Genomic DNA, 19,433 nt, shown 5'->3' on the forward strand with positions numbered 1-19,433 from the left:
TTAAGTTAGTCTCAAATTCAAGTATTTATAGTATTCACCCCATGTGAAAGTTTCTTTGTACTGGCTAAGATGTGAGCTGTGAAATTTATATTGCTCAGGTTGGTATTTTTCCCTATGTGTATGTTTTCCATCACAAAACCTCTGTCTCACAATTCTGTACTTGTAAGAGCTCAGGTAGGTTTATGTAGTCATAATGCAGTAGTCTAGAACACACCATGTAAAGGTAAAAAATAAAATTATTTTCAAGTTTCTTTGTTTTTAAAGTGCTCCATGTGCTGTATTATATCAACTTTCAAGTTATAGAAATCCATTATGACTAGCAATAGTTTTACAAAAAGATCAGCAGTTAAGCAAGAATGATTTGTTCAAGTATGTATACATAGATTAAGAGAGCAAAAATTCTTTAGGCACATTCATTTTCAAATCATACAAAAAAAAACCCGGCTGGGCGCGGTGGCTCACGCTTGTAATCCCAGCACTTTGGGAGGCCGAGGTGGGCGGATCACGAGGTCAGGAGATCGAGACCATGGTGAAACCCCGTCTCTACTAAAAAGACAAAAAAAAATTAGCCGGGCGTGGTGGCGGGCGCCTGTAGTCCCAGCTACTCAGAGAGGCTGAGGCAGGAGAATGGCGTGAACCCGGGAGGCGGAGCTTGCAGTGAGCCGAGATTGCGCCACTGCACTCCAGCCTGGGTGACAGAGCAAGACTCCGTCTCAAAAAAAAAAAAAAAAAAAAAAAAAAAAAAAAAAAAAAAAAAAAAAAAAAAAAACAAACCCATGAGAGTACATAAGAGAGATGGCAGAGGTGTTTAGAAGGAATGTCAGAGTGTCAGGGAATAATCTGTAAGGTAACTGGTATGTAAACTCAAAGTGGTTTTGAATATTTTGGTAACAAATATTTGTCCAAAACAAACAAACAAAAAACAGAAACAAAAATAAATACTTATTCCTTACCAGAAAATACAAATCAAGTCTGTCCAAATGTTCAGAAGCTGCATCATAAAAATATTTTTTGAAAAATTTCATGCCTAATAGGTTGCTTCATCCATGTTGTCATCACTGTCTGCGCCAAAATCATCTCCATCTTCAAAGTATGAATTAATGTAGTCATTTTCCTAAGTGAAATGATATATTCCTTTGTAAACGTTAAAATGAATGAGTAGTAAGAAAATATTCCAGGCTTAAAAGTCTCTGCTTTTTTATCTGCTTCAAAAACACAACAGTTTTCACTTGTGTTTACCTGTGCCGCTTTCTTCCTTAAGTCCACCACCTTCCACTTTTGTCAGGCACCAACTAGCTAAGAGAACATGAAGGGTTGCCCATACCATCTCAATAAGATAATATAGCTACTAACACATTACAGCTTACTGGGATGATACATAGTTTAGTTAGCTAAACCACTAAACACTTAGCCAAAAAATGCACAGACACTCAAGAAAAAAAGCCAGTTTACATTAACATCCATTAGACTACATCAGTACTGAGATTTTTAGTCATAAAACATAACTGAGCATAAGCCAGAGAGACTTTTACTTCATATTAAAAAAAAAAAAAAAAGGCCTCATGATACCAAACCAAATCCAAAAGATGCCTATATTATATTCTATCTAGGGCTTCTTAGTTTCTTTTTTCTTGTGGCTGAATAAGACTATCATCCACGCAAATAACTCGGAAAATATCTGTGCTTTCTATCAAAAATTCAAAATCTTACTTTCTTATTTATTTTTCCGGGCCTCCAGTATCTTGCAATCAAAAATCCGCTTTGGATATAAATTAAACCTAAGAGTTATTAATCAGTTGCAATGTATGGATTGTATTTGGATTCTGTTTGAAACAAACAAAAAAACTTTTTGACACAACCAAGAAAATTCAATACTGGCCAGATATTTGATGAAATTAAGGAATTATATTTCATTGTATGGGATGTTATAATGATACAGTGATGTTGTTAAAGAGCCCTTATTTTTGAATCCATACTGAAATATTTGTGGATGAAATGATACGATGCCTAGGATTTTCTTTGGAATCCAAGGCACATGGGGCACGGGGAATGGGATGGGTGGACAGGGAGGGATTGGGTAGATGAATGAGTGGTTGAAAGATTAGCTATGAATTGACCATTGTTAAAGCTGAGTGATAAGACCATGGGTGTTTCTTTTACTAGTCACTACATTTTTGCACATGATTGAGATCTGCTATAATAAGAAATTAACGTCCACATCTCTACTATCTATAGTAAGAAATACAGACTATTCTCAAATTTTACTAATTTTTTTCCAAAGTTTTTTTTTTTAATCTGGATAGTGGGATTTTTAATATATTCACATAATGCAAGAAAGGTAACATGCATTATTCACTGTACAGGCATTCTTTAGACAGTTATCTCATTACTTTTTCTTCCCTAGATACTTTCTTCCCTAGATACTGTAAGTTTCTGCATTCAGCTAAGACCATTCCCATCTCTGGAAAGTTGGCCTGGCTTTTCTGGGGCCAAAAAAATTTGGCAATATTTAGACACCTGAGTGAAGCTTGGGGCCTTTGTACCAGGAGAGGGTGGCATGGTTGAGAGTTCAAATGAGGTCTCATTGTAAAGGAGACCTTTGGCAAGAACACTTGTGTAGAAATAAAAGTAAGCCGATTTGTACATAAAGTGGAGATGAATAAGGAAGGGATACTCTAGTATTCCAAATCAAGCATATGTCACTTGTGTTTTAGACATGAGTACCTCCTCCAAGTTCTGTTTAAGTGATTCAAATTTGGTAATTGTGTGACGTTAGTAATCTTTTTTTTTTTTCTTTGAGACGCAGTCTCACTGTCACCCAGGTTGGAGTGCAGTGGTGCGATCTTGGCTCACTGGAAGCTCTGCCTCCCCGGTTCACGCCATTCTCCTGCCTCAGCCTCGCGAGTAGCTGGGACTACGGGCATCCGCCACCACGCCCGGCTAATTTTTTGTATTTTTAGTAGAGACGGGGTTTCACCATGTTAGCCAGGATGGTCTTGATCTCCTGACCTCGTGATCCGCCAGCCTTGGCCTCCCAAAGTGCTGGGATTACAGGCGTGAGCCACCACGCCCAGCCCCGATGTTAGTAATCTTGATACAGGTATGAAGTAGTGAAACCTATAAAGTAGTTTCAGTAGTGAAACCTATAAAGTAGTTTCAGTAGTGAAACTACTGGTGGCTTAAATGGTTCTAGGCTCTCATTTGAGCCCTTGTGTTTTTCTTCAATTATAACATTCAAAAGATTGAAGAAGAAAAGTCTTTATTTTCTTGATTTTACTAACAGGTGTTACATAGATAATTTGCCTCATTTCATTCTTCAAAAGAAAATGCGCATCAAATCCTCAATACATTGGATAAATTTACCACAAATTTTAATTAATAATTGCTAAAAAAGAGCAGAGAATAATAATTTTAAATGTAGAAAGGTATTAATGAAGATCTCCTTTCCATCCCTCACTCAGCCATACATGCAGAACACACATTTATGCAAGCAGACATTGTCAACAGAGCATTGCAAATGCCAGTCTTGTCTAGAGTTCTGACCATACAAACTAGAACCTATAGCACCACCACCCTACTACCGCCATGGCAGTGTGACAATCAAATATATCTCCAGACACTACCAAATATCCCTTCAAGAGTATTGAAAACCACTGGTTTACAGCAACAAGCTTTCAAATATGACCCAAACTTGGCTCTTCCATTCAAAGCAACTGAGCTTTCTAAAATATAAACATGATTATACCATTCCACTGTTTAAAACCCCTCAATGCTCCCCACGTACTCAGGATAAAGTCAAATTTCTCAGCTTGACATTCAGAGTCCTTAAGACCTGTTCATCTCTCCAGCTTCATCTCTCAACATAAGCGCACTTAACACCCTCTAGTCCAGCCATACCGATTTATCTGGTCAGTTAAATTAAGATGCTACACTCTCATCACCTGCAAGCCTCTCTCCATGCTCTTTTTTCTCCCTGCAAGTGTCCACTCCATTCCATGTTCCTATCTTGATCTGATTAGCTCTTCAGATCACCTAAATTGTCTTCTTTAAAATATCATCTTTGATATACCTAAAATAGACTTTGGTGTGCCCATAGCATCTCTTATGTGCTGCTATAGCATCTGGTACTACCATATCACAGCATTATTCACTGTATATTAACTGTTACCTTTTTTGTCTCTCTAGTAATTTCCCTGAGAGAAGAACTGTATCTTATCTTCATATTCCCATTGCCTAGTACAGTTCCAAGGATATACTTAGTGTACACTTACTATAGGTTGAATGAAAAAGAACTGAAGAGTTACACATTCATACAGGGTAACTATGGGGAGGGATGCAATCAGAGAGATTATGGCAAGAAAAAGAAGCCCGAGGGAAGAACCCTGAAGAATACTGACATTTAAAGACTAGAAAGAACTCGAGACCCCAAAAATGTACCAGAAATAGGAGAAAAACGAGAAGCATTATGTAACGAAAATTAAGGGAAGCAACCATGTTTGTCTATGACTTGGCAATTAGCACAATGCCTGACATATAGAAGATGCATATAATTGCTGTAAATTGTTGAATTTAAATAAAGGAAATTATAAATATATATAAATAAAAATGTTTATTTATATATATTTATATTTAAATATATATCTGTTGCCCAGGCTGGAGTGCAGTGGCACGATCTCGGCTCACTGCAACCTCTGCCTTCTGGGTTCAAGTGATTCTCCTGCCTCAGCCTCCCAAGTAGCTGGGATTACAGGCACCTGCCACCACGACTGGCTAATTTTTGTATTTCTAGTAGAGACAGGGTTTCATCACGTTGGCCAGGCTGGTCTCGAACTCCTGACCTTGTGATCCACCCACCTTGGCCTCCCAAAGTACTGGGATTACAGAGTAAGCCACTGCGCTTGGCCAGGAAATAATATTTTAATAATAGAGTTGTCAGAAGTGTTAAATGCTGCAGAAAAGTTAAGTGACATAAAGGCTAAAATTTGTCTATGGTGAGCGTGGTAGCAATAATTTCTTTCTTTAAGCTACTTCTATTTGTCAAAAGCAGTAATTTGAATAGGATAGAGGTGAAACTAAGATTGAAAAGAGCTAATGGTGGGGGAGGGGGAGGGGTGATGACAGCTAAAGAAGCTTTTCAAGAGATGGCATGAGAGAGAATGTGGACAACATATTTTACAACGGGAAATGAACATGTTTTAATTCATGAATGGAAGAGACAGGCAGAAAAAGAGGTTAAAAATATGGAAAGGGAAATGAACGGAGGACTATGGTTCCAAAAAAGGATAGGACTGTTAGCCCCAAATGGGATAAAGAGGATTTCCTCCCTTGATCAAAGAAAAAAAGAGGAGGAGGAAGGAAGACACTGAGTTTGAATGCAGAGGACAAGAAATTAATAGAGTTTCCTCTTGATGACTTCATTTCCTGTATGGAGGTACTATCACCTGATAAGAGTGAAAGAAAAGGTAGTAAACAAAGGGAAATAAGAAGAAGTTGATCTAAAATAATTGCTGTAGAGAACTGACTTAGAAACAGAAAACATGTTAGCCAGCAAAATGGGGCTCGTGTTTTTTGAGGGGCATCAATTTCTGTGATTCCCAAGAAATGCTCAATAGGTCAGATTTGAAAGGGAAAGAGGTAGAGAATGGAAATGATCAAAGTTGGCTTTGGTCTAGAGTGTGGGCTAGGAGGACAAGAGACAAGAATAATGGCAAAAAAGAAGACGAAGGGTGAGCAAGGGTCTAAGTTTCTTAGAAAAGAAAATTAAAACAGAGAACAAATAAAGGGGAAAGAGATGATCAGAAGTACTGACAGTCTCAATCATGTCAGAGAGCAATGGAAATAAAAACATGAATGATCTGAAAAGAAGGCTGGAGACAAATGTGATCTACCACAAATGTGACATATTTAATTTTTAAATGTTTAGACTTAAAATTTATCTGAAAGAATAGACAGAATATTCAGGAAAACTGAAAAAAAAAAAAAAAAAAGAGTAGCAATGAAGCAAGGAAGACATACCCTACGAACATTAACAAATGATCCAAAGCTTCTACTACTTGGAACAGCTTAGTGTTGGTTCAAAATAGATCAGTGGAACAGAGAACAGAAGTAGAAATGGGAATCTAATAGCTGACACAGGAAGAATTTCAAAATCAATGAGGAAAGCAAATTATTTAAGAAATGGGGTTAGCAGCTGGCTAGCCACTTAGAAACAGATAAAAAATGTACCCAAACTTCTCTGTTTATATCAATATAAATTTCAAAAGAATACCAAATTTAATGCAAAATAAATATAGTATAGATTTCATAGTTGGAACAGTTTCCGGAGAAGCAAAATTTAGGAATGTGGTATAAGAGGCTGAAATGGAATGAAGACAAAGATCACCAGAATGGAGAAGAAACTCTCCTCCTAGGGTTACTGTCTGAGGTGTCTACAAAGTCCCGAAGAGGCTGTGGTCTGCAAAGTTACCCTGCTAAAAATACCTGATTGACTCTAGCTAATTCTGAAATGTACTATGTACATTTCATTCTAAAAGTTAGACATCCCAAATCGAAAACACAGAGTCCTGACTCAGCCAGATACCTGAGGTTAAATGATCAATCTTCTCTGACAGTGTCCACATGCATTTTGGAATTTGAAACACACTGCAGGGATTCTCCTCTAGACCTATGTGGTTAAGCCCTCTGTTACCTGAATTGCTGACTTAAATTTTTATGTTGTTAAATCTTAACTGCACTAATCTGATCAATCTCCTTAACTTGCAGATTTATACTTACAAAGTTGCCAATCATTTTTATCTCCTATATTCAATTTGACATCATTATAATTTCAATGCTATAAAAGTTCTCTCGATAGCAAGGAATCGATGCCATTGATAACAATATGCTTCCGGTTCCCATCATCTTGGTTTCTGTTTATTGATTTTAATACATACTATATATCTGATTCCTTATTAGATAAACCTTATTAATTTTGCTAGTATCCCCAAATGAATCATTACCTCTTCTTGCTCTTCTTCATCATATTCCTCCTGTTCTGCAGCATCATCGTCATCGTCATCATCGCCTTCTTTACTTTTCTCTTTGCTTCCTTCTTTCTCTTCATTTTCCTCATCTGATTTTTCACCATCACCTCTTTTTTCCAATTCCTGGTATAAGTGAGTTTCATTAACTTGTATGGAAACCACTAGACTGCTGACTTCCCTGCTTAGCCTTAAGGGAATAGTTATCTATCACCTTATTCTACTCCCATCTTACCACCACCTCCTGGCCACCACCTAGGAAACTATGAGTCAACTCAAGAAAGAAGGAATTTACTGTCTCACCATTAAACCAGCACTTTCTTTGATTTTGTTACTAATAATTGGGTTTCAGCTCTAATGCACAATGCTTTATTTTTATAATTTCTCTCCTACCTTCTCTTTTTTTTGAGAGAAAGTCTCACTCTGTCACCCAGGCTGGAGTGCAGTGGCACGATCTCGGCTCACAGCAACCTCCTCCTCCTGGCTTCAAGTGATTCTCCTGCCTCAGCTTCCTGAGTAGCTGGGACTACAGGTGCACACCACCACGCCCGGCTAATTTTTTATTAGAGACAGGGTTTCTCCATGTTGGCCATGCTGGTCTCGAACTCCTGGTCTCAAGAGATGTGCCCACCTTAGCCTCCCAAAGTGCTGGGATTACAGGCGTGAGCCACAGTACCTGGTGGTCTATCCTACCTCCTTCTAAAATATTTGAGGTGACTTAGTTTATGGAGAACTTTTAGAATGTTATTTCGTTTTCCTTCTAACATAAAAGGAGAAAAAATAAGGTAATAGTATTCTCTCAAAATGTGTATGTATCACTTTATACATGAGACCATTTAATACTATTATAGCAAGTCATCCTGGGTTAGATTATCCTAGTTGCATTTTATCTGTGTCTTCATCTTTTTTCTCTCTCATTATTTACTTCCTGTTGCCAGGAATTCTTGTTTCTTAATATATCTGGCAGATTGAGAAGACAGAAATTAAAACTCAAATCACAGTCAATACTAGCAATTATTAGAAATTCTAAAAGAGAAGACAAAAGAGAGATGCAGAGTTAGGAAAGCTTTGACTCCATGAGAGTCCCACTTATCCACAAGTGGAACCCTCAGGGAATAGTACACAAAATTAACTTTAAAATTACATCTTTGTATTTCTATTATGACTACCCACATTTTTTTCATTTAATAAAAAGTGACCTATTTTCATTACTGTCACTATCTGTTCAATAAATTGTACTATGCTCAATTTGCACATGATAGAATTTCACAAGTTTTCCAGGAGTCAATAATTTCACATATTAATACTCATAATTAAGGCATAAGTCACCTCAGCTAAAATGTGATTATTCTTAAACAGAAATTGGAATACTAATTCATGAATCTGCAAACACTCCATCTCTATTATAAGGTATTTGCTTTGTAGATTACATATAGAGAGAAAACAGATTTTATATCTGGAGTAACTACAACTTAGCTATTCCTTTACTGGTTCTTAAATGCTTATCTTTAAAAATCCTTCTAATTAAATTCAAATTTGAATTTAAGGAAATCAAAGACAATAGAGAGACTACATTAGATAGGCTCAATTTCTAATCAAAATTCAAACTCCACCTTTCTTGTCTGCTTAACCCACTCAGGCAGAACAAATAAGACAAAGGTAATAGACGTAAGATGATTTATCTTGATAGTGACTCATGTGTTGTCTTAGATGAGTTATTACTACAATATAATGTGTGCAATTTTTCCAACTGGCAATCCCTTTGGAAAAGTGCAAGTAAAGAAAAGCGTGCTTACGGATATTTTGTAGCATCTATAATAAGATATACACACACATATATGATGCTGTTAATATTATAATTTTTTAAATATTTTAATCAGGTCACAGTAAAAAGACCTGCAACCAACAAGTTTGTGTAGTTAATAGGAAATTGTAGTGCCATATTTATTTAGCTCTGTGCAGGGTACACACTATATCTAAAAAAATCATGCTATTATTTTATAATTAAGAACACAGTTATTTAAACCAGTTATGTAAAAGTAGTTTTTTTTTTTTTTTTTTTTTTGAGATGGAGTCTTGCTCTGTCACCCAGGATCGAGGACAGTGGCACGATCTCAGCTCACTGCAAGCTCCACCTCCCGGGTTCACATCATTCTCCTGCCTCAGCCTCCTGAGTAGCTGGGACTACAGGTGCCCGCTACCACGCCCGGCTAATTTTGTTTGAATTTTTAGTAGAGATGGGGTTTCACTGTGTTAGCCCGGATGGTCTCGATCTCCTGACCTCGTGATCCACCTACCTTGGCCTCCCAAAGTGCTGGGATTACAGGCGTGAGCCACGGCGCCTGGCCAAAAGTACTTTTTAAATACAGTATTCATTCAGTGCCACATAGGAACTAGGAAGTCTATATTTCTATTATTGCTACCTGAAATATCTTTAAAAAAATCCTCATCTTTATTTCCACCACATAGATCTAAATCAGACTCATAAAATAGGTTAAAAATAGCAGATTTATGCAACTTTTTAATAAAAACTCATCTCAAAGCCACATATTCTCATTGCTTCATTCCTTTTGCATTTAAGCTACTAGTTTCAGCTCTTCTACTTACTAGTCTCCATTTTCTCTCCTGTTGATATTTAACCATCTAACCTTACTACTTTATAGATTTAAGAATAAAATGAATAATATAAAGACACTGAAAACTGTTCAATTATGGACAGAGAGCAGTTCTTCTGGTTTAAATATTATACAGCCTTACAGCCACCATACAGAGCCTCCTGTTATGCAGAAATAAGAAACCTCAGATATTAGTTTACCACTAATTATTCACACATTAATCATGAGATTTGAATGTATGTCACTCCCTCTCCATCCACGAATGTTCTATTATAAAAAAACTTGGAACTGCTTTTGCTGAAAAAATCAGCAATAAGAGAGTCATCTGGGAACAACTTTTGCTCTACTAAACTCATTGGTATTTCTAGATTTAAATTTCCAGTTTTTTCCAGAGTGTGTCCTGAAAAAGGTGTTTAAATGTAGACAGAATGGAAATACAATTTGTTACCAGGAGAAACCACACCCAGAGGTCCAGATCAATCTTCCTTACAGCACATGTCATCTTAGCAAGTTTTCTCCAGGAAGCTTTTAGAATAGCCGGAACCTGAGTTCAATCAATACAAACTGGCTGGAACTGCATTCCCATCATTCCACCATAGTTAAACCTGACTGTTATCACTGCTCCTGCATCAGTACTCTGGCTTTATTTTTCAGACATGTTGTCTCTAACTCAACTACTGGTCAAATAATAAAATAAAAATATGAGTTTCCACTACCAAGTAGCTGTGCCAACTTGGCAAGGGAAGTAAAAATTTTAAAGCCTTGACTTCCACATCTGTAAAGAAGGAATAATACCCGCCTCTCCTTGTTGTTATGAACTCTTATGGACATAACATATGTAAAGAGCTCATCAAGGAAGAAGGCACAGAATAAGTTTCAATAATGTGTTAGCTGTTACTGTCGTCATCATCATCATCATCATCAAGGCAAGACAATGCACGCACTGATAATGGTAGTAAATTGGTATAACCTCCATAAAGAGCAATGTAACAATAGCTATCCATTTCACAGTGCACGTAAGTACTGACCAAACAAATACTTCTAGAAATCTACCCTACACATGTGAAATGACATACTTAACATGAATTCATTGCAGCATTGTTAATAACAGCAAAACACTAGATGAAACATAATGTCCGTATGTCCAATTATGTAGGACATTAATTAAATAAATTACAGTTCATTTTTATAGTGCAGCCCCCCCCCCCCACAAAAAAAAATAAAGGATGAGGTAACTCTACACAGTTGATACGGAACCACATCCAAGGTATTTTGTTAAGTGATAAAATGAAAATGCAGAATGTAATATGTTACCTCTGTCTTTAAAAAGAAAAAAAAAACTCATATTTGCTATGTATGAAATACTTCTGGAAAAAGACATATAAGAAACTAGTAACATTGGTTGTCTATAGGAAGGGAACTGGATGACTAGGGACAGGAATAGGAGGGAAAATTTTCAGTGTTTTAACCTTCTGAATCTTACATTTTTTATTTTTGAAATATTTAAATTTTTAAAATTTTCAGTGCTTTAACCTTCTGAATCTTACTTTTTTATTTTTGAAATATTTAGATAAAGAAAGCTATAAAAATAAGTTCTATAAAATACATTTTTCCTTCAATAGAGTCTTTAATACTTAACATAAGACCAAAAAAAAAGCATTAAAACTGTACATATTAACCAATAGGAGGAAAAATGAGAAGTTTTTAAAAGAATTACATATGTAACTCTTTTTAAAACTTGTTCATGTTTCTCTCCGCCTGCATGATTCAAATATAAGCAGAAAGGGGGATACAGTGAAAAAGAAAGAGGTGACAGAAGGTGAGGTAAGTGGCCAGGTGAGTGGTAACGAAGGACAGGACAGTCCCTCCATATCTCCCAGCCTGCAAAGTTCAAACCTTCCCAGTTACCTTATACGCTGGGCTCGCTTCTGCCAAATTTACATTATTAAAAAGTAAGAGAATGCTGAAAGGTTGAAACAGAGCAAAACGAGGTAGGATCTTTTACATTTTTTCAGTTCACTTGTATAATAAGAAGAAAACCTTACCTCAATTTTTTTCAACACATCTGCAGTACGAGTGAGTGATGTGCCTTTGCCTGCGTCTTTTGCCTTTTTGGGTTTTGGGCCTGCTGAAGTAAAACTACCAGTTAACACATTTTTCTGCAACTGCAACTGTGTATTATATTTCCTTGTCTTTGTGTATGCTGTCCAGCATCGTGCTACTGCATCCTAGGCAGTCACATAGTTTTCAGAGTAAATTAATTTTCTCAAAGAATAAACAAATCATACCTCACCAATTTTCCAATGATGAGAAATAAATGATAATCACTTAGGATTTTTTTTTAAGACTGAAGTTAACTATATTTTTTACTAGTTCTGAACACTGGTATTGGCAATTAATATCATTAGGGCCAAAACTGCTAAAATGTTGCCTCAGATAGAGAAGTACCAAAAGCATAGTGAAAGGCTCCCACAAATCCACCTGCACTGGCTTCTCCTTCACTGATAAGTGTACTTCATTTTAACCAGAGGAATCTTACCAGGTGTGTAAAATAAAAAGGAAGTGCAGGATAGATATTCCTTTCAGCTTTAAAGTCAACTACAGATTTGTGATCATCTAGGACATGACCAGTATCATTCATGCACATGTATTTTATTACCAAAATAATATATTTGCCCAATAAAAACCAATGGTATAAAAGACAGAAGATAAACTGCCACATCTCAAAATTCTGCATTCAAGCTAAATATGATTATATACTGTATCTTTAAAATAAAATAAAAATACTTCTGCCTTAAATATATATGTGCAAAAAATGTAAATTGTGTATGTACTTCATTTACCAATGGTGAAAGAGATGACAGTGCAACACAGAAGTATCTTTGGAATAAAGATTAAAATAATTAAACAATACACTCATCATATGAATCTGAAAACTCAAAAGCATGTAAGTGAAACAAAATGTTGTAATGGCTTTGGGCTACATAATTTTTTTTTTTTACTCCTATCAAAAATATTGCATTTTGAGGCTATTCTGAAAGTGCAGGGTCTAGAGAAGTATTTCACATACAAATTCTGCCAGTCAGTACCAAAGCAATATGATAGGCTACAAAACTGTCCCACTGTGGTCAGAGAGTATTACAGCTCTTTTCCAAAATAAAGCTAAACACTTAGAAATTACTTTGTGAGAGGAAAATGTGGCTCAGAAAGATGTAATTCTGTTAAAGATTAACATTTAACCTACAAAAGAAAATTTTTAGATTGTGGCAGATGACCCATAACTGATGGAATTACAACTTACTGTGTTATACTGAATTGCCCCTAGGGGAATTACTGAGCTCAGAGCTCCCAAACATATGTATTAGTGAGGTTTCTCAAACAAAAGTAATAGTTAGATTTAATGATGGGTAACTTTCTCTAACCCACTTGAGGGCAAAGACTGTTTAATATGAACTGTAACACATAAAATATAGCATCACATATGAACAAGATCTCTATAAATATTATAATATTAATGCCAAAAAACATTAGCTAAGAATGTATTCTACTTACATCATGAAGTCTTTTTCTAAGAACTTTTTATCAAATTATTTAATTTCATAACATAAACCTATGTTAAAGGGATACTAGAGAATATGGCCAGGTAAGTAAACTTATTTTTTTTTCCATCTTTGGCCAAGTATCTGCATATATTTGAATAGTTTCTTTTAACACATGGCAGTAGCTGGTTCTTCAAGAAACAACTGTTTTCAGCCTTTGACTCTACTGTTACTGTTTACTTGCATGTAAATCAATGGAGGACATCTTAACAAAAAGGAGAGTACAAGCTTCTCAGAAACAAGACCAAAAAATTACACAATATGTAATAAAAAATACTAGAGCAAAATGAGAAGCAAAGTTTCATTGTTTCTTCGTTTATTAACAAATGGAAATCTTGATACATTGGGAGCTTTTACTGATTAATGTGGGTATAAAATCCCAGGGATGACATATTTGAAAACATTAACTCTTCCAAAATGAACACATTCTTCTCAGCTTTAAAGTCAACTACAGATGTGTGATCCTCTAGGACATGACCAGTATCATTCAAGCACATGTATTTTATTATGAAAATAATATATTTGCCCAATAAAAACCAACGGTATAAAAGACAGAAGATAAATTGTCGTATTTCAAAATATTCTTTATGCAAGCTAAATATGATTATATACTGTATCTTTAAAATAAAATATATACTGCCGTAAATACACATGTGCAAAAAATGTAAATTGTGCATGTACTTCAAATATTGCATTGTATTGTATGTCAATTATATCTCAATCAAGGTGTTAAAAAGGGGAATGGGAATTCCTTCTCTTCTCTTCTCTTAGTTGACAACCCCACTGTTCTTAACCTCTCTGGCTACCTTCCTTTTTCACTCTTCATTCTTCATAGCAAAATTCTAAGACTCATCTGTGCTAGCTGTCTCCATTTCCTAAGCTCCATTTACCGGTTAAGCCATTCCAATCTGGATTCTACCTCTGCGAATCTTTCAAAAAGCTCTCACTGAGTTCACCAATAACCAACATATCAAAAATGAGTGAACATTTTCCAGTCTTCATCCTATTTGACCTCTTAGCAGCAATGTCTAACATCTTTTAACATTGTTGACCACCTTCCGAAATACCAGACTACCTGGTGTAACTCTGCTCTCCTGGTTCTCCTCCTCCCTCCCTCTTTCCAGTTCCCTTCTTTGCCATTCAATCTCCTCTACCAGCCCATTAAATGTTGGCATTCCTGTAAGCTCAGGGTTAGGCTCTCCTTTATTCTAATTATCTAATTCTGCCCTAGACCATCTCATCCTTTCTCTTGGTCTCAATGATCATATCTCTGATAATGACTACTATCTCCATTTTGAGGTTCACTCCCCTGTCTCCAACAATATATTTAACATTTATATTTGTATATTTCAAAGGAACCATAAGTAACACCTTTGAACTGAACTTCTGATTTTCTCTCACAAACCTAGTATTTCCTTACTTCCTCTCCCACAACTATGTCTCAGTAAACTCCTACTCATCCTTCAATCTCCACTCCAATTCCATGTCCTCAAAGAACCCTTCCCAATGAGGACAGTGTGTTTTTCTTTAGTGATTTTACCCCATTTGACTACAAGCTCCGTGAGGACAAGGATTATTACCACTTTGCTCAGTTTTATTCCTGTCAGCACAATGTCTGGCAATAATAGATAACTATTTACTGAATGAAATTACTAAAGAAAAACAAACTGTAAACATTCACTTTGGCATTCTTCTATACAACATAAAGCTCTATTTTATTGGTTTCCCGATTTTAAAATGCTTTAGTTAATAATTTATAATGTAGCCAGTATAATAAAAAATCTGCAGTTACGCAAATGAAAAGGTCTACAATAATTGAAAAGTGTCCACAATTCCATAACTAAAGGAAAATCCTAAGTGAATAAATGCAGGAACAGAAAACCGAATACTGCACGTTCTCACTTATAAGTGGGCGCTAAATACTGAGCACACACGGACATAAACATGGGAACAACAGACACAGTGAACTACTAAAGTCGAGAGGGGAGGACAGGGTGGAGTGGGTTAACAAACTACCTATTAGGTAGTACACTCACTACCTGAGTGCAATATACTAACGTAACAAACCTGCACATGTACCCCTGTATCTAAAATAAACACTGAAATTTAAAAAAGATAAAAAATTTAAAAATTAAAAAATAAGACATACACAAAGAAAAGGCACCAAACAACTGAGAAAAAAAACACCCAAAAGACAAACAACAAAAAACAAGCTTTAGCAAAATAGTTATAATGCATATATATATACACACACACATACATGGGGGACAGAGAGAGGGAGAGAGAGAGTCAGGGTCTTAGACAGGGTGTCAGGGTCTTGCTCTGTCTTCCAGGCTTAAGTGCAGTGGTGCAGTTTAGACTAACTGCAGCCTCTGCCTCTTCAGCTCAAGTGATCCTCCCACCTTAGACTCCCAAGTAGCTGGGACTACAGGTGCACACCACCACACTTGGCTAATACTTGTTTTAACTTTTTGTAGAGACAAGTTCTCACTATGTTGCCCAGGCTGGTCTCAAACTCCTGGGCTCAAGTGATCCTCCCACCTCAGCCTCCCAAAATGCTGAGATTACAGGCATGAGCCCCCTTGTCTGGCTCAAAATAAGAAAAGCATTAAGAACAGTGAGTATCACTTTGGGTTGACAAGTCCATATTAACAGAATGTAAGAAATAACCTTTTCCTACCTGGATTACCATTATATTAGTCAATGTACCTTTTTTACATTTATTTCTTGGCATCATCTCTCTTGGAAGTCTTCTCCAATCTGTACATAAAATAAAAAAAAAAAAATTGCAGTTTCCTCTAGGAATTAGTGGCATTGAACATAATTATCTGAAGGACACAACAGTTGTCCAGAAAGTGACAATAAAGTGCCTTAGTATCTGACTTTACAAATTTAGCTTGAAACATACAAAAACCAAATCCAAATATTACAGACAATGATATATTTTCTCCTATAAAGAAAAGTTTATTACAATAGCTCTGAAATAGTGCTATAAAATTTTTGGGGAAGGAAATCTCATGGTAATTATTTGTGGGTGTTGGAATTATGACAGGTTTTCTTAAATATTATTTATATTTATTTGACTACTTTATATTTCATAAGTTTTCTGTAGTTGATATATTCTGTAGTTGATATATTTCTTATGCAACAAAATTTTTTTTTCAAAAGTGTGTTACCACAATCCCAACACATGCAAAATGAAATAAACAATTGTAATATCTGAAAACTTTAAAATTAAAAATATAAATAGCTGTCAAAAATAAATTTCCTCCAATAAATAATTTTGCTTGTATTAGCTAAATAATTCCTCTAATGTGTCACTTTCTTTTAATTTTTAAGCATAGAGTTAAACAGAAAATGGAAGCAACATAAAAGTTGATTTAAAAATATTGCCTGCTTTTAAAGAAATTTTGGAGCATTTTTACAAAGCATTTTTTTTTTTTTTTTTTTTTTTTTTTTTTTAGACAGAGTCTTGTTTTTTTTTGAGACAGAGTCTTGCTCTTTCGCCCAGGCTGGAGTGCAGTGGCGCAATCTCGGCTCACTGCAAGCTCCGCCTCCCGGGTTCACGCCATTCTCCTGCCTCAGCCTCTCCGAGTAGCTGGGACTACAGGCGCCCGCCACCACGCCCGGTTAATTTTTTTGTATTTTTTAGTAGAGACGGGGTTTCACCGTGGTCTCGATCTCCTGACCTTGTGATCCGCCCGCCTCGGCCTCCCAAAGTGCTGGGATTACAAGCGTGAGCCACCGCGCCCGGCTTTACAAAGCATTTAAATCTCAAGTCATTTTACCTGAAAAATAAATTTTGCTTTGAATATATTTTAGTTTTTATAAACTATTCATTTTAGATCATGACAGTATATGTAGAGAATCATTTGAGAGATGAATACTAATGAAACGGAAGAAATGAGAGATCTAAGTTGTTTCCAGGGTGCCCCAACTTTACCAACACTGAAAACATAGTATGTAATCTGTGAAAGTGATAATGCTGTTAATGCCATCTATGTTTTTATATAAGGGGAGTTTCCATAAAAGACCAAGGACAGAGACATAAAAAGAATGTGAATTAAAATGAGAAGACCTGGGTTCTAACAGTATTGGCTACATGGCCTGACAGGTCACTTTATTTCTATGACAACTGTTTTTATTTGCAAAATGAATGAGTGGGATGAGATCTCCTTTATGGCCCCTTCTAACTTGTCCATATCCAAGGTAAAGCTTCTTTTTAGATATAGTTCTTTTGAAGAAACTTAACAACTAAAACTAGTCTATGTCTGCTTAAAAGAAAGGAAGATCCATGAGCTTGGCTTAAAATCTCTTTAAAACGAGATTTTTGCTTTCTCTTCAAATGCTCTAAAATTGCTCAGGAGCAGAGTACTTGTGCTTTCTGGTACTACAAATTAAAATTGTGATTGTGGCTAATTAAATTGGAAAATTCAAAGGGTTTGTTTGGTCTGTCCTATTTTTATAAAAAAAATATTTTAAGGGTGGGGGTGGTGGGGGTTGGCTCACTCCTGTAATCCCAGCACTTTGTGAGGCCGAGGCGGGCAGATCACGAGGTGAGGAGATCAAGACCATCCTGGCAAACACAGTGAAACTCTGTCTCTACTAAAAATACAAAAAATTAGCTGGGCATGGTGGCGGGCACCTGTAGTCCCAGCTACTCGGGAGACTGAGGCAGGAGAATGGCATGAACTCTGGAGGTGGAGCGAGACTCCGTCTCAAAAAAATAAATAAAATAAAATATACATATATATATATTTTAAGAACTTCCACAAAAGCACTTCAACTCTTCCTTGTTTTAGCATAAAAATCTTTTCACCTTAGTTTCTAACAGATTTATATTGCCAATTAATCACAATAAAAGAACAAGACTCAGTTTTCCTATGGTAAAAATAGAAAACTTATCCTAAAAAAAAAAATATGAGGTGAGAGAGACAGCCTTTAAAAACTGTTTTCATATTGTGTGTTTTGTAGTTACCTGGTATCCATTCTTCCTTGTATACCTTCATGTATCTTTTACTATATCTTTCAATATCTAGGGGAAAAAAGAATAAAGAACTCATTAGGAAAATCAACAGTAACCCTGAACTTAAGCCATTCCTTTAAGATTATTGAAAACAACAGACAACATGTTTAATTTCACATACGGGGAGTTTCCTACCTTTGTACATAAGAGAATGGGAAAAAGGGCAGGGGTAGGCAAGGTTGGACTTGGTGAGGGGTTACTGATCTGAGGCATAAATGAGCAAGCTGCAAGCCCTACATGCCAACTGCTGAAAACTCTGCAGGAACCCTCTGAGCTTGCCAAAACCAGTAAAGCCACAACTGCGGCTCTTGATTCAGACTAGTCCACCTTATCACAAGAAACACCCTTAAGGAGGGCACAAACTCTTTTCCAGCAGCACAAGTTGGAAAGCAACACTATCACACAAAAGCTTGAAGCCATGTTCATCATAAAAAGTAGTTCAGGAGTTAGGCATGAAAAAGGGAAGGTAATACTAAAGATGAATGGATAAAAATCAAGGACGAAATATGTACTGATTTTTCTTCTATGTCAAGGATATGCTTCCAAATAATACAACCACGTATTAGAGAAAGATAACTAAAATAAGCAGTAGATCAGAGACCAAGAGATCAGGTTTTTCTAGGTATTTTAGCTGTTTGACTTCAGGTAAAATGTTTTAACTAATCTTGCCAAGTTTTTCGTCTATAAAACGAAGTCAGCACAAATGAGAGATTCCTAGAATTTGTAACACAATGACTTCTTTTTAAGAATTTTCTCCAAAACAGTTTCCATATTTTAAATAATTTTAACCCTCAGTATACCAGAAAAAAACAGTTTTTACCCTTTTTCCTCTGGGTACAGTAAACCATTTTTTATATTTTAAAATATTTTTAAGTTAATTTCAAATAATGAAATACAGAGAATAAATAAAAAAGATAACAGATAAAAGAATAGATACGGAAAACCAATTATTGGAACCCAATTAAAAAGGGGTAAAGGATTTGAATAGACATTTCTCTAAAGAAGATACAAAAATGGACAAAAAGCATGAAAAGATGTCCAACATCACTAATCATTACGGAAATTCAAATCAAAACCACAATGAGATACTGTGTTACAACCACTAGGATGGCTAGAATCAAAAAACAGTAAGAAATGTTGGCAAGGATATGGAAAAATTGGAACTCTCATACAT

The 19,433-nt window shown here is 35.9% G+C and overlaps 1 protein-coding gene across 3 annotated transcripts in view; it reads right to left on the reverse strand.

The window, feature by feature from the left end:
• Positions 1-763: 763 nt before the first annotated feature.
• Positions 764-19,433, reverse strand: part of POLR3G (RNA polymerase III subunit G) — a 38,870-nt gene continuing 20,200 nt past the window's right edge. For 2 of the 3 annotated variants that reach the window (XM_032156847.2, XM_032156846.2), the window contains exons 4-8: positions 18,212-18,268; positions 15,943-15,993; positions 11,680-11,762; positions 6,999-7,145; positions 764-1,114 (exon numbers count right to left, since the gene is read on the reverse strand). In XM_032156847.2, the coding sequence (XP_032012738.1) occupies positions 1,028-1,114; positions 6,999-7,145; positions 11,680-11,762; positions 15,943-15,993; positions 18,212-18,268 (425 nt within the window). In that variant the 3' untranslated portion in view covers positions 764-1,027. The remainder of the gene's footprint in view (positions 1,115-6,998; positions 7,146-11,679; positions 11,763-15,942; positions 15,994-18,211; positions 18,269-19,433) is intronic. The other variant, XM_032156848.2, reaches the window with a different exon arrangement.

Source organism: Hylobates moloch, unplaced genomic scaffold (genome assembly GCF_009828535.3).
Source record: "Hylobates moloch isolate HMO894 unplaced genomic scaffold, HMol_V3 SCAFFOLD_6, whole genome shotgun sequence".
NCBI classification, from domain to species: Eukaryota; Metazoa; Chordata; class Mammalia; order Primates; family Hylobatidae; genus Hylobates; species Hylobates moloch.